This window comes from Lissotriton helveticus, chromosome 8 (assembly GCF_964261635.1).
Source record: "Lissotriton helveticus chromosome 8, aLisHel1.1, whole genome shotgun sequence".
Classification (NCBI taxonomy): domain Eukaryota; kingdom Metazoa; phylum Chordata; class Amphibia; order Caudata; family Salamandridae; genus Lissotriton; species Lissotriton helveticus.
In genome coordinates this window covers 1,558,939,411-1,558,964,620 of record NC_136069.1, presented here as the reverse complement: position 1 = coordinate 1,558,964,620, position 25,210 = coordinate 1,558,939,411, and the positions used below count along the sequence as shown (strand labels likewise).

Here is a 25,210-nt window from a genome sequence, read left to right as displayed (position 1 = left end):
AAATAGTATATTTTAAAAAGAATATATATTGTTTTTAAGATTTTTAATAGTTTGTTTTATTCTGTATTTAAAAGATATTTTTAATTTCTATGAAGATATTTATTTTCTTAACATGATCTGTGAGTAATGTGTTAAATTAATTTTTTAAATTGTATTTTTGTATAAAGTGTATTTTTTTTTACATAAAATGTAGTGCAGTTAAGGATGTTTGTTTTAATTTGGAATAATAGTGTTTTTGGTTTAAGTTTGAAATTGTGGTGGCAATACTAAATGTAGTGATAATTCGTTTTGTGTAGTACCGGAGCGTGTGCTATTTGTTACAGGTTTCCGTTTCTTAGGTGTCTCTAAGGGTATTTGGAAGGTTTTTAAAAAAAATCTTTTTGTTTTTAAAGAAAATTGATTGGTTTTTAAAAAATAAATTTTTTAAATATATATTTCCTTGTTTTTTGCGTTTATTGGAGTGGTTCTTTTATGTTATCTTTTTAAGTTTTTTAATGGAACAGACTGGATTGCTTTGAGGGATTACCTTTCCTTTTTCTTAATATTTGCATTTTTGTTTGGGCTTTTCATTACGGTTTTAAGCACTTTTTGGTGGATTCATAATTTTTCCTATGTGAATTTGACAGATCAGCAGCAACAACATTCTTTTGTTTAATTTATTTAGTGAGGGTGGGAAATGTGATGTGCTTTAAATGAATGTTATGCTGATGTATTTAATGTGTTGCTTTGTAGAAAATATGTGCTGTATTTACATTAATATTCCTACTTAGTTTGTAAGTTAGTTTTATTTAATATTTTAATGTCTTTTAAATGCTAGTATTTTTATTAGATCAGTGAGTTATGTGTTTAGTATTTATTCACTGAAATAATAATATAGTAGTATAATTTATATATTTTTTTGTTCTGTAGTAGATTGTACTTTCTGAGGCTTGTGGTAGGTTTTTTGCGTTGTATAGAATAGATTTGGCTATTACTTGTACGTAGTCTAGTCCTTTATTTGTACTTTGCTTTGTACCATGTTATAGATTTTTATTTAATGTGTTTATTTATTTTAGGGCATATTTTGGTAACTTATTATTCTAGTCTAAGTTCTTGGTAGCTTTGTCCTTTCTGTAAGGATTCTAGTAATTTGTATAGGGTTGGTTGGGTTCTGCTTTGTGTGGATTGAAAGGTATTATGCCATCCTTCTACTATGTTTGTTTTTGCTTCCTTTGCCAAGGTGCTGTCATAGACCTGCCACCATCATATCTGGTATTTTTTGGTTGGCGTCTGTGTCCTGACCTATGCATTCTGCCAACCATGTGTCCTCGAAGTAGGGAACAAAGTTTTCTTCGTTATTTTGATGATTGTGTCTTTTTGTTAGTGATGTAATGGTTGGATGCTTCTGTGATGGATGTAGGCTGGTGCAATCATTTTTTTAACCTCAAAGGAAAATTGGCTCTTGGTGGCCCACATTTAGTGCAGATTTTTGTAGGTAACTCCATATACTTTGATTGGAATGGTAATGACATCCTTGTATGGCTGTGTGGGGGGTATCTTTGTAGGATAGATTGAATCATAGCCTGTTCAAGGCCAGTTATAGTTATTTGGGGGTTATAGTTTGATGTTTGATTTGGTTGAGGAGTTCCATGTAAGTACTGCCTTGTTTATTAGGAAGTAGAGCATAAACTAAAGGAATATTGATGCGTTGAAATTCACCATGAATGGTGTATAGTTGATGGAATGGTTTGGGACACATTTTAAATGTAGCATCTGTCATCCATGTTTAACATAGGGACTGTTTCAGAGAGTTGTCAGAGGCTGAGAAGATTAGAATTCTTTGTCATGATTTTTATTATCATATAACAGGAAGGGTTCCCCTTAACCCGTTCTGTGCTCGCGTCGGCCGAGCACTACCTTGCAGGTGCTGCGCACAACCGTTGGCTGATGCAGCCCGCCCACTCTGTAGAACACCCGCACCACGGTGGAATGTCCGCCAGGGTAAATGGGTTAATGTTAGGTTTGTTTGAATGTCCAACTCCTGTATGTTTTTGGAGCAAATGGGGTGCCACTGGTGGCCCTTATAGTGCGTGTTATCAGGCGCTTTAAGGTGGGTATTGATGGTAATTGGCCTGTTATATGTTCAGGTACTTGGGGTAGTAAATATTCGTGTTGTGGGTTTCTGAGTATTAGTGCTTGCTTCTCTTAAATCTTCTAAAATTTCTCTCACTTTTATTTGTTACTTTGAGGAGGTGATTATGCTCTTTAACGTTAATAACTACAGTTTCTTTAGTATTTGTCCTCACTTGACATGCATTGGAATAATACTTTGTACATTTCCAATTAATATGTTCAGTTGAATCATTTTCTTGGCTGGTGATATATCCCATGTAACACAATAACAGTTTTCCCTTCTGTGATGTTATACATTTTGTGCCTTCTGTCAGTTTCTTTAATTACAGTAATAATTAAAATGTTTTACTTTACTATGTTTTTTATGCATATGCAGTTAAATATACATTTCCTATTTCTTGTCTAAACTTGTATGGTCTTCAGAGAAGTTTTGTCTTGTCACACTTTTCTTTCAGAATGCTTCTTCGTCTAACAGGGTTTTTTGTTCTGTTGGGAGAGAAAAAGCAGTTTTATTTGTTGCATGTGATATAGTTTGGGTCTGACGACGCTTGGGTGATTAACACGTTTTGGCGTTGCTCTTGCAGTTAAAAAGTTATTTCAATATACTTTATTTTGTGGTGTTATAGGTGTAGTTTTTGTTGGTGTGTAGTAGAAAGTTCTGTTTAAAATTAGAAACGTTAAATAGTCTTAGACATTGCTTCTTGAATAATATTTTTGCAAGTTACAATTTTTTTTATTTTAAATATAAGTAATACTTACTTGGAGTTGTAGTGGTAAAGTTGTATATTTTGTAGCCTTGTAGTTTGCAGGGTAAAATTCTGCAGAGTTTCCTTACTCTTCAAATGTATGGTGTTTTGTGAGATTTTTTTCTTTAATTCATCTGGCTTTTATATTGTTTAATTGTTTATGCTATTTTATTGGTTATAGTTGTGTATAGTTTAATAATATCGGTTGCTTCTTCTTTACGTGTTACCAAATGCTCCCTATCAGATACCACAGCATCTTTTTAACGGTATAGCGCAGGACGTGCAAACTCTGCTGTGGGGCCCCCGAGAATTGCCTTGCACAAGTTGCACAGGGGTGGTCTTTGATGGGGGGGGTGGGTTGCAGTTCCAGATGTAAGGCTACACTACTGAGCCTCCCAAATGCAGGTGATTAATGATTGGGTATACGTCGGAATGGATGAGCCGGCATACAGAGTGGATAGGGCAGCGATGTCGCAGGGCAACTATGAATCAGTTTTGTATTCCCGGCGGATGGGCCTGGCCGGAACACACTAAGGTGGTGATCCAGTGCTGGAGAGACGCCAATAAATTGCTGTGTTGGGCGGGGAGATTGACTGCCAAAACCCCTCTTTGGGCGGGAGATCTCCCTCAGGGAGGTAGGCGGGCTATCTGGGTTCAGGGGTTGGCGCCTAATAGGCATTGAATACCTGGGAGACTTATGGAAGGGAGACGCCCCACACGTTTGAATACCTACAGAAAGAGTATAACATGCGTGACTCGCAGCACTACGGGCACCTGCGGCTCCTACACGCCCTGTGCGCTCACGTCCAGCGGGGGTCTCCGTTCCAGAATATTCACAGCTGGAGGATCGGTTGCTGCTGGACCCCATACAGGGGAACCCAACCTCTACGATATACCGTGAACTGATTAACAATCTCCCAGATCCCTTAGTCTCCCTTAGGGAAGCTTGGGCTAAAGACCTGGGGGCTCTGGACGACGAAGACTGGCAAGAGGCGCTCCAGAGTCCTAGAGAGGTTGCTATGCACGTAAGATTCAGGCTGGTACAGCTCAAGATGCTGTATCGCATCTACTATCCCCGCACCCACCTCTTTTCCTGGGGTTGTGCCCCATCCGCACGGTGCATCAGGGGGTATGTGAAGAAATAAATCTTCTTGCACATCTTGTGGGAATGTCCCGAAATTTCCATATTTTGGCAGAGGGTCACAGAAGTTATGTCCGAGGTGGTGGAAGCACCTGTCCCCCTTGAACCAAAATAGCTTCTCCTAATGGTCAGAGGGTAGGCAGAATTGCCCAGGTATGTGGGTATATGGCTTGCACTGTCAGTGAGGGTGGCAAAGCGCAATATCACCAAAAATTGGGCGGCGTCGGCACCCCCTCTGATTGAGGACTGGAAACGTGATCTTGATTGGTGTCAGAGTGCGGAGGAAACAGTATATAAGAGTAGGGATGAGCTCGGAAATAGGAAAATGTTTGGACGCCTTTGAGAAGATATAGAGGGCTGGGAGGGGCAGAATAGTTTTATGAAAATGGGTACCATGGGGGCTTGCTCCGCCAGAGAAAGTATTGCTTATGATTCTCTGTATATGGAATTTAATGTACTCACAACATTAACGATGTATGATGTGATTTCTCGAGCTTCTGTTAATAAAGATTTTTTTTAATGTTACTTTAGGTTTTACATTTTTTTGGGCAGTTATATCCTTATTTGCGATCACTAGTTATTTTTTATGTTTGTACTTTGTATAAGTTTATTTTTGTATTGAGTTGAGGATTGATATTTATTGATATACATGTTTATTATGTTCAGATGTGTTTTAAATGTGTAATGCATATTTTAGAGGTAGTTTATGTTAATATTTAATGTTACGTTTTTGGTGAAATTAAATAGTATCAGTTATGTATTTTAGTTCTACTTTTTTGGATACAATTGTTTAAATGTGTTTTTAATATTTTTTACTCAATGGATTTGTTTTAATGATATTCATGTAGTTGATATTGTCTATATTTGTTGTCTCTGTATTATGTCACTGACATCTTGGCACTTCAGATAATCGTTGGAGGAGGCGCGTTGTGTGCATTATACTTAGTCAGAAATTCAGAACCTGTTAAATAAATCAGACATTGGATCCATGTACACAAGAGTAATTCCTAATCCTTAAAAAGCAGATGAGCAGCTCTCAATCTGTTTGAAAATTATTAAAAACGCAACAGGCTTATCTACGAAGAGAATTAACTCAAATGTTAAAGACTATATAACTTTCTTCCAATCATATCAATAGGAAAGAAACCAGATTTCTTAGTAATATATCTCAAGCAAATAAACCCTATTTAATACAGAATGTATCTGGTAGTCAGTCTATAAATTGGAATGACTAACGGGGTAATAAACATCTGGTCAGTGATAAAACGAAGTTGCAGTGAAGTAAAAGTGTACTTATCTGAAAGGAGCATCCAATAAAAGAGGAATGTAACTCTGAGATATGGATTTACGATTGCATTAAGAATTCCAAAATAGAACTTATTGCTTTGTGATATTTGTACGTTTTTTTAAAGTGCTGCATTGGGGAAGCAATTAAAGGTTATTGCATAATGATACCCTCTCGTCTTGTGACGAAAAAAATTACAATCTGGGTCTGTGCACTCTGGCGAGGCCACCAATTAGGATGAGCATTTATTCTGAACCCCTTTTCTGGACTCACTGGAATGTGAGAAATTCACACTGCAGTTGGTCTGAACTCCACAGCTCTCAATCAAAGCCCACTCTCTACTTTAACTGACCGCTATATAAGAGGGACACTGTACAGGAGTAAGATGTTGCATATTAAACTACAAAAATACACCATCCTGGAAAAAGCAAATACTCTTAGATAAATTCAAGAGTAAGTAAAACGTGAAATGTAAAAAGGAGCCACAATGCTGTTCCCAGACTGAGAGACCAATGTGTTTGTATTGTTGGCTGCAGATGTCACTGGTGGTGGGGCACAAAGAGTAGCGAAGGCATTTACACCTCTGACACAGACCTTACCAGTCCCTGCAAGCGATGCCACAAAGCATGTCTGCAAAATAAGCAGGGTGCTGGTCATGATACCTTTATAATTGATGCAGCTGCTTGTGAAGGTGGTACGGATTGGGAAAGGGTACCAATAGGGGTGATGTGTCCATATTTCATTTGGCCATAGATGAGATTTTCTGCAACATGTAGGGTGATTGTTAGGGCTGCCAGTGTGTAGTCTGGAAGCCCATGGAGTAGCGCATTACCACCATCCAGATGCAAGAGTTCTAGGGCTTGAAGAACAGTTCTGTATTTGCTTTCTGGGAGAAGCGGTTGGGCTTTCTTTAAGAGAGAAAGCTGGTTTCAACCATCTTTGATATTATGGCAGTGTGCTCCTTGAGGGTGAGATTGGTGTCCAGTATGAATCCAAGTGACTTTTCATTGGATGAAAGTTGGGCTGTAAAGGTTCATGTCTTTGAGCTAGGTGTATGCTGTTATTTTTTGTTTTTGGCAATTTACAGAAATTCTGTCTTAATTGGGTTGAGCTTCAGGTAGGTGTTGGACTGCCACGTCTGGATAATGTGCAGGCAGTGTTTGAGGCCATGTTGGAGGCCATGGATGTCTGAAGCAAAGGAGACTTTCAAGTAGGGTTGTGTATCTTTGACCGGTTGATGAATCTTAATGCTGTTATCTGGGAGTAGAACACCAAGCACAATAGAACAATTGATGGACGGAATGCTGAACAATGTCAAACGTTCACCCACTAGTACAGAGATCTGGGCCAAAATCCATTGTTTTTTGCTCACTATGCCATTACGCTTTGGATCCAGCCATATTCAAATCAGTCTTGAACTTGCTTCCCATGGGAAATGTCCAACCCGAACTGCCAGGCCAGGTCCTCCTTAGACCAGAAACACCATCCTGGGCCCGATTAAGGGGTATCGCCCCTCATCAGCCAGGCTAGCTTAACCGCAGTGGCATGGGAAGCACAGGATCACCTCTCGGCATCCCCGTCCCACTCTGACAATTGATGGGCAGAATGCTGTTGATGAATTTTAATGCTCTTTTCTGGTAATGGAACACCCAGCAGCACCACATAAAGGTACAAAGGTACAAGATGGCAGGAGATAGTATGGAGTCCTTGGGTACTCTACTGGTGGATTAGGATCTTTTCGACCTGGAGGTGCCCATGTGAACAAACCTTATCTGAAAGGAAGTAGGTATCCTGAGACGAGAATTTTAGATCTATTGCAAATGGCTTTACAGAACGCATCCGTCCAGGTTCCATTTTGCTGTTGAATTAACTCAGATTGAAATCTGTCTTCACTTTGAATGAGTACATTTCATATTCTACGGACTCATCTGAGATATTAATGTTGGATTCATCAGATCTGTGGTTGGTGCTTTTTTATGGTAGAGTTTGTGAACATTATTTTCAGTACTGTTACTAAATATTCAAATCAAAGTTTTGTCCCACCATTGCATGTGAACTTACCCAAGTAGATGTGTGCACATTAGTTTACATTAAACACGTTTAGTAGATTAGTCTGTTTGGCTGCTCCTTGTTTGACTGGGAAAGCCATAGCTGTTCTTGTTTCTATTTATATTAAGTTATGGGAATCTTACCTGGTTCTCTATGCTTCTTAACAAATTAACTGAACTGTGAGGTGCAGGTGGAACCCAAAAAAATAAACCCAGATCTCTCTGTACAGCATAATTCCCAGCCTAACCTTGTCCTTTGGCCTTAATAGAGATGCATACAGAATTAGTGCACTTTTATGTTTTGCATGCTGGTGAAGACTTAAAAAGTATGTGCAGTTAGTCTCCATTCCTAATGAGCATGTGATGACTGTCATATCAGTAAAAGGAATTTATCAGAAAAGGACCTGTAATTTAGAAAAGATTTTGAGTTTGTTACCAAAAAGTTTTTTTAGGTCTTGCCTAGGCAGTGCTTGCGCTGTCTATTAGAGACATGCTGTATTCAGGATATGGCAAACACAAGGAGATGGACGGAGCGCTGAAACTGGGGTGGCATGGTGAGCAAAAGAATGATGGATTTTAACCCAGATCTCTTGACTGGGGTTGAATGTTTTATTTGTTGTGCATTCCGTCCATCAATTGTGTGTCTTTTGCTTTCTCACCCTAAGTTCGCCGGGTATGCTCAGACATGGGTCCCGGGCTCACTGTACCTCTGGAATCAAGCTATCCTGACCGAAACCGGTCTTAGGATGCTTGTTTCCGGTCCAGGGAAGGCATGGCTTGGCAGTTCGGGCTGGACTGTTCCCATGAGGCACAGGGTCAGGACTGATTTGCATATTGCCAGGTCTAAACTGGGGTGGCATGGTGAGTAAAAGAATGATGGATTGAACCCAGATCTCTTGACATGGGATGCATGTTTTGATTTGTTCTGCATTCCGCCCATCAATTTTGTCTCTTGTATTCAGGATAGGGGCATAAAATTCCACCCACTTTCCGCCCATATTTTTCATTGGCTCATGTCCATGACTTTTGTAAATGGGGGCTTTTCATTGGTCAATAGGCTTAGTAGTTAGTCCCTTGTCTCTTCTTGTAACCTCCCACGAGGACACCCCCTGTTACATGTGTTGTTACTCCCTAGGTTTTAATTACAGCCTCTGTGTACTATTTTCTTAAAGGGCTTGGGGCAGGACACGATTGGTCCTAAGCAAGGCTTGCAGTGGTTACTTTACTCACTAGAACATCTCGCATTTATATGAGACCTTCTCTAAATTTCCCTTCCTAGTACAACCTAATCCGGAATATATAAAAATTATTATTTTGCCACATTTCAAAGCTAATAATTGTATATATGGACATAGCTATTTGAATGTACTTGTGGTATTGTCTAGCAGGTAATGAATTATTGGTAGGGTGGATTTGCTAGATCTTTTGCAGGGGGCACCCTCCAACATGGCTAAGTAAAAAACATTGACATTTATAATGCCAATAACTCCAACTTTGCAGGGTGCAGTACTATATGTGGCCAAAAGAGGTCCCATGGGATACTGCACCCTGCAACATGCCATGGTAAAAACATTGGTATTTATAATGCCAATAACTCCAACGCCAACAAATGCGAGACCAATTGCATTTCCAATGCAATAGGTCTCGCATTTGTTAAAGTTAGAGCTGTTGGTGTTGAAAATGGCAATTTATTTTTACTTTTTGCATTTTTTATCATTGGCAACAGTGCTATGCAAATAGAATAACTCCACTGCAAAAAAAACAAAAGTGTTATTTTATTATTTTCAATCCTAACAGCTCTAACTTTAACAAATGCGAGGCCTATTGCATTGGAAATGCTCGTTATAAATTGGTGCTGATGGATCAGATTGCAGTCTTGTTTTAGTGTTTAATCTGTGAATAAGTTGTGTGTACAATTGCAAGGTTCACATTCTTTCAAATTGTTAGTTTCAAAACACACCTTTGATGCGGCACGATGTTGATTGCATTGTCTGTACTGTAAATAAGATGCTAGACGCTGAGGCTCATGGAACTCAGTCTAACAATACAACATAATGTAATATAAATTAAAGGGGCAATAACTAGAGACCAATCGTCAGTAAAAAAAAATACCATTACCAAAGTTGATTCGGTATTTGTAGAATTGTTGTTCTAAGCACAAATATTTTTTCTCTTTTGTTGAAGCAAGTTACCATTTTTTTATGTGTTTTGTTTACAGGCAACGATAGGCATTGACTTTTTATCAAAGACAATGTACCTGGAGGACCGAACAGTGAGTAAAAGTTTCCTTTCATTTTCTTAGTATTATTCAGTTGATTGATTCTAACTGAACTGTTACTTTGGTGATAAACAGTGCATTTTATCTTACTCGTGCTTGTTACGTTCACCAGTAAGGAGTTTGCTTACAATCTGTGTGGATATATATTAAAACCTGTAATTGATATGTTGGCTCGGCTCAGATGATTATGAAAAAAAGTATTGCACAGATTTAGGGCAAACCACAAAATGATTTCAAAACTTCATCCTCATGCACATGTTGCTTTAAAACTATGTAGTACTGGTCTCCGCTCTGCTCTTGAGCAAAGACGTGTATGGGTTTTGAAGAGAAAACTAGTTTTGCATCACTCGTAAATTTGTTCCTTCTTGACCCAGCAGTTCTGACCTCAGGCCCTCTTCAGGGATCTCTCCCCTTCTATAGAAATGTACTTGCCTAAAATGAACTTTAGTAATGGAAGACACTGTTTCAGTGTTGAAGACAGGTCCACTCCAAATACCCTTGGGCTGATCACCATCAAGTCTGCAGCCTCTTTCTCTCCCTGGAACACGATGATATCACTTGTTTAGCCTGCCTTACTTTTTGGTTCAAGAAGTCCCTTTGGCAGCAGCGGGAACACAGGTGGGCCCATAAGATACAGTAGTAGGAACCCGACACCTTATATTTTTGGGGAGAAGGACATAGAGACACCGCATGAGCAACATCCTGGGCCATCAGAACGAGAAATTACCCATTTGTCTCAAAGTCTAGGCAGAGATGTACTCGGAGTCCGAGGAAGAACAGTAGTAAGCGCTCAGTCATCTATACCACATTGACTGTGAGTGCCATGCCTTCTGGGGTTCACTTTGGCCCAGCTTAGACTCAAACCGAGGACAAACACTCCAACTGTAAAGACCTGGCAGCTCTGTTCTTCAGACACTCAGCCTAGGGTGACCACCTGGCAAGAAGACAAATAATGGACTGTGACAGTAAAAATTCAGGGCAGACGGTCAAAATTCAGGACAAAAGGTCATTTTTAGGAACACATCTGAGGGCGTTGCACGGTTATAAAATAGACAGCTGAGAGAAGTAGAAGGCAAAATATGTTCTTTAGTTTGTATTAGACATTGGAGTGTTGAGCAAACATTCACAAACAGACAGATTTAAAGATGAAAAACGGTGTTTAAAATGTTAATACTTCAATAAGGAGGTGAAGCCATGAGTTCTTCATAAGTTAGTTTAATAAGCATATTTAACAGAACAGCTCAGCCAACCCACCTAGCTCTGTCCACCAGCTCCCTTCATCTGCGCAGCATTCCTAGGACATTGCTGCATTCTAATAATAATAATAATAATAATAATAATAATAATCCACATTTGTATAGCGCACAATCACCCGTTAGGGTCTCTAGGCGCTGGGGGCCGTCGGGAAGATTAAGCAAGCTATTGCCCAGAGTCGCATGGTGCTGGGCTAACCTGCCGCCAGAGCCGGGAATCGAACCCTGATCCCCAGATTCCAGCGTCAGTCGCCCTGGCCGCGGCGCCACACCTCTATGCTAATGCACATTACCACAAACTAGTTTGTAAACATATACACTCCAAGTTGAATTTGACAGCCAGCCTAAATGGCAGATTTCACAATTCTACCCCCGTACCATGAATGATGGTGCTAGAAGTATCGCTCTGTTGTTTAATATAGACTTAGAGAGCGTAGGCAGTAGCTCTACGAGAGTGTGGAAAAGAGAGAGAAATGATCGTGAGAAAGTAGAGAGGGCTATATGCTGAGAGGGAGAGGCAGTTGGAATAGGGAGAGTTAACAGTGAGAGTATAGGAAAGCGAGCAAGGACCTGCCAGAAAAACTGATGGTGAAAAGACAACTGGCGAAGATGGAGCAGAGAAAAGAGCAAATATGGGGAGGACGACAGAAGGCTGAAAAGAGAAAAAAAGAACAGAAGATAGAGGGGGGCATTTAAAAAGCTGGATAAGGACAACTGAGAGGAATCATATGAAGGGAGAGAGGCAGGGACAAATGCTTAGGCAGGGCGAGGAGGGTACACACAGAGAAAAGGGAATTGAGAGATGAGGTTGAATAGGGAGTGAACCTAGATTACTTGAAGGTTCACTTTGCAACTTGCATGTCTGACCTTTCATTCCCCATTCCAATGCACCATATCTTTGGAAATTATGGTGCTACTCTACTCTTTTGTGCAACTCAGCAACACAATTTCACTTACTGTGCTGTTATGTAAAATGCTAGATAATATATCCCTCAAAGATTTGGCACAGTGGTCCAGACTTACATTTTGTCTTGAACCTTGTACAGTGCCCCGCTGCCTTTCGGCTGGGGTTGTGCTCCTGATACAACATATACATACATATAGGCAGAATATCGCTGTTTAAGAAAAGGAATTTTTTCAAAGAAATTAGGGAGAAATCAATCCAAGGTTCCAGCCCGGAGCATTTGTCTGTCCGGTTACAATGTGGCACTAGCAGATTCAGGATTGGAGCATACTAATCATGTTGTGTAAGCATTTCTACTTGTGCTCTTTCTTCTCCATTAACTGGACATTTTGTAATAAAATCTTTAAGGAAATGTTAAAATTAGATCTCAACCGCTCTTAGACTAGGCTTTCCTATCAGCCGCCCCACAATCCTCTGCTGAAGTGCTTTTACCTCCGTGCCTGGGGCACTGCACATGCTGTCGGAATGATAGCTACGCCACTGATGGGGCTGGTTCTAGTGCTAGTGCCAGATGGAGTGAGAATTGTTGTCGTGCACCCCACACCCCAGGACCTCCAAAAAAGGATTCAATCAGTACCACCTTCCAATGGTGCCCTTCATCTCTACATAGACCTGCTCTCTTGTGTAGTTAATTTCGTTTATACTGATACTCATTCCAGTTATGTAGGGTTGGGTGTTGGAGTGTGTTATATCACACACACATTATACAGACCGAATGGCTTGTATGTGTGTAACCCAATGTATAGGAAATGTTTCTTGAGCACATGGATATTGGAATTATGCACTTGTCCGGCTTCTGCGATTTTCGCATATTGATAGATTTGCTGCATTTGCCACATAATCCATCATCTGCCGTATATTCTGCAGATTTGAGCTCAAATGCTTAAAGGAGCTCTATTTATCAACCTTAAATAATGAAAGATTAGAGAAAAACAATGAAGCTGTAAACCTGTGCTTTGCAGTTTCCATGCTGCTATTTGATTTTGGTTCATAGCTCACTGAGCTATATTAGGATTGTATGTTATGAACTGCAATTAACAAAAGGATCCCAATTAAAAAGCCAGTAATCCACTAAACTGCCTACATTAAAAATAAATATTTGATCTGTATGTTACACATAGTGCTTTGCTGTAGGCGCACTATCTCTGCGCTACTTTATGATGTGCCACAACTCGGACAAAACTCAGATCTGAAGTCTGTGACTTTAACCCTTTAAGGAGTGTCAAAATACAATCTTACTTCATTACAAGCCTTCAAAGCCAAAAGACATCTCACCACCAAGTTCAAATTGTGCACATGACTGTTTCTTGAGTTGGAGTCTTGTGGATCTTTTGAACTGGGTCCTGGATCTTTTCGACACTACCAGATTTGACACTGGTAGCGGATGCTACACAAATAGGATGGAAAGCCTTTTTGGACACATTCACCATTCAAGGCAAGTACATCCCAAGGAACAGTTGCTTCCAATCAAGCTTGGACGAGAGCAGTGTGGCTTCTATTATTCAAGGCAATTATTTGTAGGCCCAACTGCCTCAGTTCACAGTCAACACTCCTGAAAGTTTCTGTGTTCAGGGAAATGGGATACGATTATTCACCTCCTCTACTCATTAACTCAGCAACCCCAGTTTTGGGCAGTACTTTACAGCTCTTGGAAGGATGCCTTCCAGCTAGTAGACATGACCTTGCCGGCTGGAGTTTTGTATCCTAGCAGAAAAACATTATTAGCATGATTGAATGGCAGTGATTCAAAATGTGGGAGTCTTTCACACCAATACCTTTTTTGACACAATCTTTGCTTTCAATGCCTTAAAGACATTTGTACAAGCTTTCTACCTCCAACCTCCATACACGTATGTAGAGATTTCAAGATGTCAAGGGGCATGAGCCTCTAAACTGGACACATCAATTATTTTAGTTTGCTTCATTGGTGCCTCGAGATGTGGCAATGCAGATAATCCTCCGACTCGGTGGTGCACTGGTTTATTTTCTGTGGAGGACTGGATCAGATGTTACCGCTCTCTTCAGTTCTATCACTGTAGTAGGAATTTTTAATGTTTGTTTCCAGCCTGCAAGTTGTTGTGCTTTGTAGACTAAAGGCTAATGCTATTTATTACAAGATCCGTTTTTGAGGACTTAGCCTTTAAAATTACCATCTTCACTTCTGTCCATAGTTGTCATACTAATTGCCGCATAAGAATGCAGAGACCTACAGCGTAAGGAGAGCGACAAAGCTTTAACATGCATTAAGGTCTTATGCATTTTGTTCCTCACCTTTCCACCCTCACCCCCAGTTTGGCTTCTGGTGACAACTGTTTTGTGGTTGTGATCAGAACTTATCTTTAGCTGTTGGTTAACAGTCCATTCAAGAGGATAGAATAAGTTGACCTAGGCATTATGCACTGGAATGTGGATTCCAAAGTCTGTCACTAGGGAATGTCAGGAAGATATTGAACAACTTATGAAGGAAACAAAACTTGTGTATGACACTTTCTACACACCAGATGTTCTCTTGTGATGAGATGTTACATAGCTTATTAATTTTACTTTACTAGTAAGTAATAGTATTCCTGATAGCTACTTCTGCCTGCAGATTCATCACCCTGTTGAATATCTCCAGAAGTCATCCTGATTCTAGAAGTTTTTCATAGTTATCCTTTTCCAATAGAAGGAACTGCTCCATCTTTGTGTTGGAAACTGACACAGTGAGGTCACTGGAGTTATACAGAGCCATGTGGAGCCTACCCAGGTGCACTAATGTCAAGTACCTTTATTCTGCACCTCTCGACACGGAGCTCCTCCATTAGTTTTCAAAATTTTCCTGAGTTTTACACAATCATTTTCACTCAAATCTTGAGTACAGCGCGTAGGGGTGTGTCTGCCAAAGACGCCTGGCTTTAAACTTGTTGTACATTCAATAGACTGATAACCATTTTAGACCTCTTTAGATCTGTTTTGGTGCCAGGGTTCTAAACACCACTTGAGGTTGTGCAGAAAATAAGATTAAGACTTCATACACCACAAAGCCATCAGAGAGCTTGAGGCCAAACATTTTAGGAGAACCTGGCTCAACATGGAGTATGAATATGAGATCTCTATCAGTCGTGTTCCTCATCAAAATAGAGAAGAGCTCCTGAGGATCCTCCTTCATCAGACCTGCAAGTGAGCCACACAGGTCCTGATCCAGGCTCTCAGTTGCCCAGCGTATCTGGAATTTCTGGTGCTACAAGCTCATTTCCTTAGTGCCACGATGAGTCTGTTCAGGTAGGCTTCGGGCTTTGTTTGGATTTCCATTGGCAGGTTAATCATCTGTGCAATCGGACTCAGGGTTCCCTTCTAAGGAACATATCGAGCACCAGTTGGATCCACTCCTAACGGAAAGCCCCTCACCACTGACACATTCCCCAAAGCCTGTGCCATTGCTGACGCTTACACCAGCAACTAGCCACTAGCTCCTACTAAGGAACACCCACGGAGCGAGGCAATCTTCCAAACATCCAGCAAGAAGGCCCAGAGACTTGAAGAGGCCAGTCACAGAACTACCACAGTTTGAGCCAGTATATCTCCAACCATATTGGCAGACCAGGAAGATGTGTTTGGATAATACTCTGACCGTATCTAAATGCTGGACTCAATCATGCATTATATGGATGTCCGCAGCTAAGCTAAAAATGTACTGCCCCTGCTTACTTTGGACATGGCAGATTACCTGGCTGGTCAGAATGCCAATGGCCTAGATAAATCTGTAGAGTTCGAGATGGACTGCCCTACAGGCCCACCCCGATGGAAGAGAAATATTTCCATGCAGTACTTAGATAGGGAGCCGAGCTTTTGAACTACCTTTGCCCACTGTAGAAATTAAGTGCAATAATTTGACTGACATCCTGCAACCTGCCTCGCAACATCACAGCCTCTTCTACCCTTTAATTATTCTCTGCTGGAGCCCATTAAAGCTTACCTCTGTGGTTGACCAGCAAATCGGATAGTACAGGCATTGTGCTGCACGAATCAGAATCCAGGTATGTTTCCAGCAGCCCCTCCTAATAGAGTCCAAGAAGTTGGAGATGGGTAAAAAGGATTTTTCAGCAGGCTTAGCTTGTTAGGCAAAAAAATCAAAAAAACCTGTCTCCTCGCCTGATATTCACATCTCTTATGGGAAATGGCTAGGATGGTGGTTCCAGGTCTGCAGACCACCTTAAGGACCAGTTTACAGAGGTGGTGAGGCATGCTCAAGAATACCCTCTGTCAAATCATACGGGCTGGTGTGGACTCTAGCCTGATCAATGTGTTCATTCTTTGATTTGCGGAGGCACACTTGGCTTTGATCCACCAGATTCTCTGGTGATGTACAGGCACGCATCCTGGATATGCCATTCGACAGGGCTTGGCTGTTTGGGATCAAGACTGTCACGTCCCTCAAGGTATTCAAGGTAGGAAGTGCTACAGCCCACTGTCTGACTCCAGCATTATTGGCACAATTGACAGCTCTCCATGTTGTGGGGCTTTTTAAAAGGCTTTGCCTTTTGAAAGTAACGCCTCCCAGCCATTCCATCAACATTGAGAGCCTACCATCCTCTGAGAATCGGGGACATTTGGGGGGATACAACTGTTCCTGGAAGGAGCTAGAGTTCCAGTCTCAGTGGTGCTTTCCCTTCTTCTGACTTCCTGCATCCTCCTTGTCACATGTGCATGCTGGCCTTCCTAGAGAGCAGATGTCTCTCATAAACCTTCTCAAACTGTGATATTTGGCTAGCTCTCAAAGTCTTTCTCCCATCCCCTCGTGACCTTTCAGACAATACAAACATTGTGGTTCTATGTCTGCAAACAGGAAGGAGTTGGGAGGGCTCATCTTCTGTGCCAGGAAGTGTTGAGGCTCTGGGCTCGAGTGCACCATCATAGGGTCTGACTATTTTCTAACCATCTGGTTGAGACTGCTCTGACGTTCAGCCAGATGGTTAGGTCATTTTGCCGACCACTAGATGGCATTTCTACCTAGCGATGATTTAGACTATCTACCCTATTGAGCACCCCTTAGATGAACCGCTTGGCCACTTGCAATAAAGCTTAATGCCCAGGGTTCTATGCCATACAGTATCCATTTACAGGAGCATTGGGAGAGGGAGGTGCGTTTTAGTTGAAGTGGAGTTCTCCTCCAAATGCTTAATTCCTTGAGTGCTCAGGAAGTTTCATAAAGGCCCGACTCAAACCATGCTCATCACCTTGGAGGAGCCTAGAAGGGTGGCTGATGCAAAGTTCCTGTGTCCCTCTTTCAGCCATCTACTCAAAACAGATCACCCACTTTTTTGGAGGGGCAGATGCTGCACCCCAAAGTCCAACCTTCATGCATTGAGATTGAATTCGGATGCCTGAGCTGCTTCCAGCTGTGTCCAGACATGGTTGAGTTTATACTGCTATCTTATTTCCCTTTCACAAAATCCATCTACTGTCTCAAGTGAAACACACTTTTGGCAAGGTGTGGGGAGCACAAAGTCGACCCTATGGAAGCAGCCTGAAGGAAGTACTTCAAAATGTCAGTTGGTAAACTAGATTCTGTAGTAGGGGATCTCTGTGTATAGTCATAATCTAGTGAATAGTCCCGCCCATGTGCGTGGACCCCGGAGCAATCAAAAATAATCTCTTACAGTGTCAAAAAATGCAGAAAAGCATAGACACTTAAGAGAGAATTTAAAGACAGATAATGCAGCCTAAAAAGCTACACTGTCCAGTACTTCAACTAGAAATTCCACCATAAAATCCACAAAACAGCAAAAAGCCTGTACAGATTTCCCTTGCAAACTCCCTCAGGAATGATAGAGAGAAGAACCTGGACAGACAAGCCCCATAGGCTGCCATTATGTGGCTCAGAACAGGATACTGTGCCTTTAAGAGAATCTTCCAGAACCTTCTCCCAGTATCCCAGAATGCATAGCAGGTCCAACTTACTTTCAGTTCTTTTTTCCGGCTCCTGCAAGCAGGACCCTGGAGCATTGAGCTCTCCCTTTTCAAGGGTTTTGTTGGTGTTTTTTCACTGAATTCGATTTTGTGTACTTTTAAAGTACTTTGGTGTCTTTCTTCTTGGTTTCTGCACTCTTTTGTTGTCCATAATGCCTGCATTATTTGACAAATGCCCGGAGTGCTCCAGGAAGAAGGCCAAGTCAGACCCCCATGAGGTGTGTATCCTCTGCCTTCCCTCTTCCCACATCCCAGAGGAGTGTGTGATCTGTAGAGGCTTCTCTGGCAGGACCCTGAAGGACGGGAGGAAGATCAGACTTCAGGGACTTGAAGAAAGAAGACTGAAGGCTCGAGGTGGGTCTGGAGGGGCTTCTACTGCCCATGCTGAGGCCTCTGGGGGGCTACCCAGGGGCAGGAAGTCCAGCAAACGTCCAAGGTCTCCGTCTGGGTCGGTTGCTCTGACCACGACGTAGAGAGGAAGGTCCACGGCCAGTTCCCAGTCTCCCCAGGGCTCTGGGTTGAGAAAACGTCGACGTCGAGGAACTTACACAGGCCGCCGTCGAACCCGGTGTCGATTTCTTCGGCGTCGAGTGGACGGCATCGGAGGGCCCGGCGTCGGCGCTCGCCGTCGAGGCAACACCGCCGTTCGCCGGCGAGGTCATCGTCGTCGAGGGGGTCCTCGTCGTCGAGGCCGCCGTCGAGGAAGGCGAGGTCGCCGTCGAGGCGGAAGAGGTCTCCGCCGCTGAAGGAGTCGACGTCGAGGCGATCGAAGAGGTCGACGTCGAGGCGATCGAAGAGGTCGACGTTGAGGCGATCGAAGAGGTCGTCGTCTAGGTCGCCGTCGAGGAGTCAGCGCCCGTCGTCGAGGTTTCAAGGATCGTCCATCTGGTCGGGGTCGACGTCGAGGCATAGAAGCCGGTCGACGCCGAAGCGTGTGGAACGGTCGACGTCGAAGGGCCGCTCGACGTCGAAGGAACCACGGTCGACGTCTGAACACCGGTCGTCTACGTCAGCGGGTCGTAAGGACAGGCCGAGGACTGTGGGGGGCTCCCCTCAGTCCGGACAGGATGGTGGCTCGCCGGGAACGGCGTACTCAGAGGTGTATACCCCGAGGAAGACTGTTAAGCCGCCTCCTCCTACTCCTTTGCCTAGAGGTCCTCCTCCGAGGGCTTCGACTCCTCCTCCATTGCCTCCTCTACCTGCTCTTCCGTCAGGACCGCAGGCCCCGGTGCCGGGTGCTCCTCCTCCGGTTCCACCGAGGTCGGTGTCGATGCCCAGACTTCCGACACCTCCGAAGAAGACTCCTAAGTCGAAGGTTCCTCCTCAGCCCAAGACGTCCGTCCCGGGGAAGCCGGCGGAGCGTCCCAGGCCCAGGAGATCGAGGTCACGCTCCGGGAGGAGAGAAAGATCTAGGAGTGGACACGGTTCCTCCTCGAGATCCAGACATCGCCATAGGAGGCATAGGTCCAGGTCCCGTTCGGCCTCTGGGACCCGTTCATATTCGCCTACATTGTCGGATTCACCGGAGACGAGGGTGTCTCCGATAGATGACATTGGCACGTTCCAGGAGGTTCTCCTGAGAGGGGCTGCGAAGTTGGGGATCAAGGTGACGGCCCCTACGCCCACTACTTCTGTGATCTTCGAGACTTTGCACACGAAGCACCTGTCTCGCCCCCTACTGCCTTTGGTGCCAGGACTGGTCGAGCCTGCTGAACAGCTCTTCCTTACGCCGGCGGTGGTGAAAGCTGCTCCCTCCAGGCTTGTCAAGAAGTACAGGGCTCCAGATTCGGACCCGGCCTTCCTACGGAAGGACCCAGTGCCTGATTCGGTGATTGTGACGGCGGCTCGGAAACTACATGCTACCTCCCCGTCCTCCACTGTGCCTCCGGATAAGGAGAGTCGCTGGATTGACTCAGCTGGACGGAAGGCGTGTGGGACGTCTTCCACGACGATGAAGGCCTCCAGCGACTCGGCGTTGTTGGGGCGATACGACCGTGCACTGTGGGATTCCATGGAACAGTTTGCGGACCTTGTCCCGCGCGACAGGAAAGAGGACTTCATGGAGATCGTCCAGGAAGGGATGCTGGTTTCGAACCAGGCCATCAGCACCGCGGTGGATATCTCCCTGCTGGCCGCGCATGGATACTGCCACGGTATCAATCAGAGACGCCATGCTTGGCTCCGGCTGACGTCGCTCAAGCCTGAAGCGCAACAAAGAGTGGCAAATCTGCCGTTTTCCGGCGACACCCTCTTCGGGAAACACGCAGATGACGAAATGGCCAGAATGAAGGCCGAGGCTGAAACCCTGACGGCTGTGGGCTTGGAGAACCCAAAGAAAAGAAACCCTACCGCCAGTTCCAACGACGGTTCGGGTCGCAGGGTAGAGGAAGGGGACAGTCTTCTGGGCAACAACAGCAGCTGCAACAACAGCAGCAATACAGAAGACCCTTCCAGAAACGTCAGAGGGGTAGAGGTGGACAGCAGTCCTCTACCGCGAACAAGGGCCCGGCTGGGCCTCGACCCTGAGCGGTTACTTCCCCTTCGTCCGTTACCCGCTCCGGTGGGGGGAAGCGTTCATTTTTTTCTGGCAGAGTGGAGAAAAATTACTCAGGACAAGTGGGTGCTGAATATTGTTTGCAATGGATACAGTCTTCGGTTCATCAGCCCTCCTCCGTCGATTCCTCCGGTCAGCTCACAGTATAAACTGCGCGAGCTCCAGGCGGAGGCCGACATCCTTCTAAGGAAAAGGGCGATAGAAGATGTACCTCTGTCTCAAAGAGGAAGAGACCTGTACTCCCGGTTCTTTCTGGTCCGCAAGAAGGACAAGAACGAGTTCAGGCCCATTCTGGACTTGCGACAGGCAAACAAATGGATTCGCAGAGAAAAGTTCCGCATGCTGTCGTTGCATCAGATTTATCCTCAGTTGCAGCGGGGAGACTGGCTTTGCGCCATAGACCTACAGGATGCGTACTTCCATGTGCCCATTGCACACAAACACAGGAAGTTCCTGCGATTTCAAGTCGGCACCAATCACTATCAGTACACGGTACTTCCGTTCGGGCTGAAGTCTGCGCCCCGGACGTTCTCGAAGTGCATGGCAGTGGTAGCGGCACACCTGAGGAAGAACAAGGTGTTTGTCTACCCGTACCTGGACGATTGGTTGATCAAGGCCTCCTCCTTCTCGGAAGCTCAAGCACACTTCCAGAAGATGTGCGTTCTCTTGAACAAGCTGGGGTTGCACATCAACATGTCCAAGTCTGTCCCGACTCCGGTCCAGTGCATCCAGTACTTGGGTGCCTCCATCAATACGCTGTCAGCAAGCGTGTCTCCTTCGGAAGAGCGACGTTTATCACTCCTTCGGAAGGCTCAGGCTCTCATGTCCACTCCATCCACGACAGTGAGGGCGATGTCTTCTCTACTGGGATTGATGGCCTCTTGCATCTTCCTGACACCGCATGCGCGGCTGCACATGAGACCGCTGCAGGAGTGCTTGGAAGATCATTGGGACCAGAGGAGAGGATCTTGGGACGACAAGATACGACTGTCTCTACATGCTCTTCAGTCTCTGAAGTGGTGGTGTTCAGCGGAGAATCTCCTCAGAGGGGTTCCCTTCCACAAGGACATTCCCACTCAGACTATAGTGACGGATGCTTCTCTCCTGGGTTGGGGAGCGCACTCCGGAGACCTGCAGATTCAAGGGAAGTGGTCCCCGTCGGAATCCACGTACCACATCAATTTCCTGGAACTCAGGGCTGTTCACTTGGCGCTGAAGGCTTTTCAACCGTCCTTCCGGACCAACTCTCTGCTTATACAGACGGACAATACGACCACGATGTATTACCTCAACAAGCAGGGGGGCTCGAGATCACGCACTCTGTCTCAGGAGGCGCAGGCGATCTGGCATTGGCTTCTGGCTCGAGGACTCTCGATAACGGCCACTCATCTGCCAGGTGTGCAGAATGTTCAGGCAGACGAGCTGAGCAGACTGATTCAGGAAAACCACGAGTGGGTTCTAAACGACGAAGTACTAGGAGAAGTCTTCGCAAGGTGGGGCACTCCAGACATCGATCTGTTCGCCACCGCCGAAAACAGCAAATACCGAGACTTCGCCTCCAGGTACTACCAGCCGGGGACGCTGGGGAACGCGTTATGGATCAACTGGTCGAACAGCTTTCTGTACGCTTTTCCACCCATTCCCCTGATTCCAGCGGTTCTCATCAAGCTCTCCCAATCCAGGGCGAAGATGATTCTGATTGCCCCGGAATGGCCCAGACAGTGGTGGTTCACGCACCTGCTTCACCGGTCTCTCCTTCCTCACATGAAGCTGCCGTGCAGGCCGGACCTTCTCGCAAAGTTCGGGGGGCGGATGGTGCACCCCAACCTCTCGTCTTTGAGTTTGGCGGCATGGCTCCTGAAATAGTGCAATATGGCCATTTGAATCTCCCAGAGGATTGTATGGACATACTGAAGGAGGCTAAGCGACCTTCCACTCGGACTTCCTATGCTTACAAGTGGAAGAGGTTTTGCATCTGGTGCAAGTCTAAGAACTATGACCCTACGACATGCAAGGAAGATGTCATCCTTCCATATCTGCTACATCTGGCGCAGTCTGGCCTTAATGTCCATTCCATTAAGGTTCATCTGGCTGCTTTGACTGCCTACAGGAAATGCCCTTCACAGACTTCCTTCTTCCAGATCCCTTTGATCAAGGATTTTTTGGAAGGCTTGAAGAAAGTGTTCCCTCCTGTCAGGCTTCCTTCGCCTTCATGGGACTTGAATGTGGTGCTGTCCAGATTGATGAAGGAGCCTTTTGAACCTATTCATAAGGCTTCGTTGCAGCACCTGTCCTGGAAGGCGGCGTTCCTTGTGGCCATTACATCGGCCCGCAGGGTGAGTGAAATTCAGGCGTTGTGTTGCCAAGAACCTTATACTGTATTTCATGCTGCTAAGGTTGTTATGCGTACTCACCCTAAGTTTCTTCCCAAGGTTGTTTCTGATTTTCATATCAACCAGACTATAACTTTACCTACGTTCGTTCAGAATCCTTCCTCTCCAGCGGAAAGGTCTTTGCATTCCCTGGATGTTAGGAGGGTGTTGAAATTTTATCTGGATAAAACCAAGGATATTCGTAGGTCAGACCAATTGTTCATCAATTATGGACGGGTCTTGCTACCTCTAAACAGTCCATCTCGCGGTGGATTGTGTCCTGCATACAATTGTGTTACCAAAAAGCTAATAAGACCTTAGGAGGTAAGCCTAAGGCTCATTCCACCAGGGGCAAGGCTGCCACGACAGCATTGCTCCGTAATGTTCCGATTGCAGAAATCTGCAAGGCGGCCACTTGGAAGTCTGTTCATACCTTTGCTAAGCATTACTGCCTGGACTCTGATGCTAGGGCGGATGCTCAGGTTAGACGGGCTTCGCTGCGGAATCTTTTCGCACATTAGTGGTGTTGTTTCTCTTTTCTCCACCGCCGCTTTGGTGTGGGGATGGGCTTGCCATTCTATTCACTAGATTATGACTATACACAGAGATCCCCTGCTACAGAAGGAGTAGTTTCTGTCCTGTAACTCCAGTTCTGTAGTAGGGGAATCTCTGTTATAGTCATAAGCGCCCTCCCTCCTCCCCGGTGGAGAGAGACATATTCCTTTAAGGAATGCTACAGGTCTGGAGTGTTACGCCTTCAAAAAGAACTGAAAGTAAGTTGGACCTGCTATGCATTCTGGGATACTGGGAGAAGGTTCTGGAAGATTCTCTTAAAGGCACAGTATCCTGTTCTGAGCCACATAATGGCAGCCTATGGGGCTTGTCTGTCCAGGTTCTTCTCTCTATCATTCCTGAGGGAGTTTGCTGTTAAAGCAAGGGAAATCTGTACAGGCTTTTTGCTGTTTTGTGGATTTTATGGTGGAATTTCTAGTTGAAGTACTGGACAGTGTAGCTTTTTAGGCTGCATTATCTGTCTTTAAATTCTCTCTTAAGTGTCTATGCTTTTCTGCATTTTTTGACACTGTAAGAGATTATTTTTGATTGCTCCGGGGTCCACACACATGGGCGGGACTATTCACTAGATTATGACTATAACAGAGATACCCCTACTACAGAACTGGAGTTACAGGACAGAAACTACTCCTTCTTACGATTTTTCTTTGTAAAATCTCCCACTTTTCACTTTTAAAACGTTTGCATTCATGAATGATAACCGTGAATAAAATGGTTTTAATGTACAGAAGAAAGGTGGCTGCCACATAGTGCTTTTTCAATGTCTTTCAGCCATGCTGAACAGCAGCCGTGCTGCTAAATAAAGTGGCCAATACATTGACATTCACAAAGCCAATAGCTCTGGCATTGCCGAGACCTGTTGGTTTTGCCAATGCCTGTTCTTGCGGCCATTACCTCAGTGAGGCACTTCAGTAAGCTGTAGGCACTGAGAGTTAACCTGCCCTTCACTGCTTCTTCCTGGATAAATTGGTCCTTGGAACTAAAGCCGGTTTCCTTACAAAGATGGTCACCACTTTCCACTTGGGGCAGTCCATTATCCTCCCTACATTTTAACCGCTAAGAAGATGAGATTACACCGGCTGGAGCCCCAGAGAATGATCAATTATTATATTCTAAATTGAAAATAGATAGTTAAGGCAGTCTATAAAAGATTGTCTCCTCACTGGATCATACTTTGCATAAAAACGTGCTATTCTCTTCTAAAAAAAGAATAGGCCTGGGGGTAATTATAAATACACTGGCATAATTGGTGTAATTTCGGTAATTCCACGTTACTTTGATGCAAAATTACCAATAACGTGATTGCACTCTGCTTGTGTAATTAAGAGTAATTTGGGGATAAAACAATCCTACCACGAAGGCAAATTTAGCAACTGTGAGCAGCTACTTGTGCTCATTATTTTTGTTCTGCTGCATTTAGTGCTGTTTCTTAAAGCAAAATGCATCCTTGCGTACATTCTGAACGCAAAAGTGCATTTTGTGAGAAGAAAATAGCGCTAGATGCTGGGAGTAAGTTTGGAGGGGGAATTGTACCCCAGCAACTCATTTCGATCTATAGTATAAAATGCCTTCTAGCTGGCATTTTGGGCACGAGGTGGGCATTTGGCGATAAGAAGATAGCACTAAATGCCAGGGTTAAGTTGGGTGAAAATACTACCTACCCCAAGCTCACATTTAGCGAGCGACCTAGCTATTTGTGTTTTGTTGCATTTAGAACTATTTCTTAGCGTAAAATGCCTTTTCCTGCCCATTTTGGATGCAAGGGGGCATTCTTGTGTTAAGAAATAGCACTAAATGCAGAATTACTCCTCTCACTTTCACGATTGATCGGGTTCCTTCGCTCTGCTTCAAAAGGCACAGAAAAACAACTTCTGCACTATACAGTACAGTGATGTCAGTCTGGCTCAAAGAGTGAGCCAGCCAGTGCCCCCTACT

The 25,210-nt window shown here is 44.3% G+C and overlaps 1 protein-coding gene across 2 annotated transcripts in view; it reads left to right on the top strand.

Moving 5' to 3' along the window:
* The window catches only part of RAB6A (RAB6A, member RAS oncogene family), a 369,438-nt gene that overhangs the window by 269,529 nt on the left and 74,699 nt on the right, over positions 1 to 25,210 (top strand). For both annotated transcript variants that reach the window (XM_078658559.1, XM_078658560.1), the window contains exon 3: positions 9,551 to 9,604. In XM_078658559.1, coding sequence (XP_078514685.1) covers positions 9,551 to 9,604 — 54 coding nt within the window. The remainder of the gene's footprint in view (positions 1 to 9,550; positions 9,605 to 25,210) is intronic.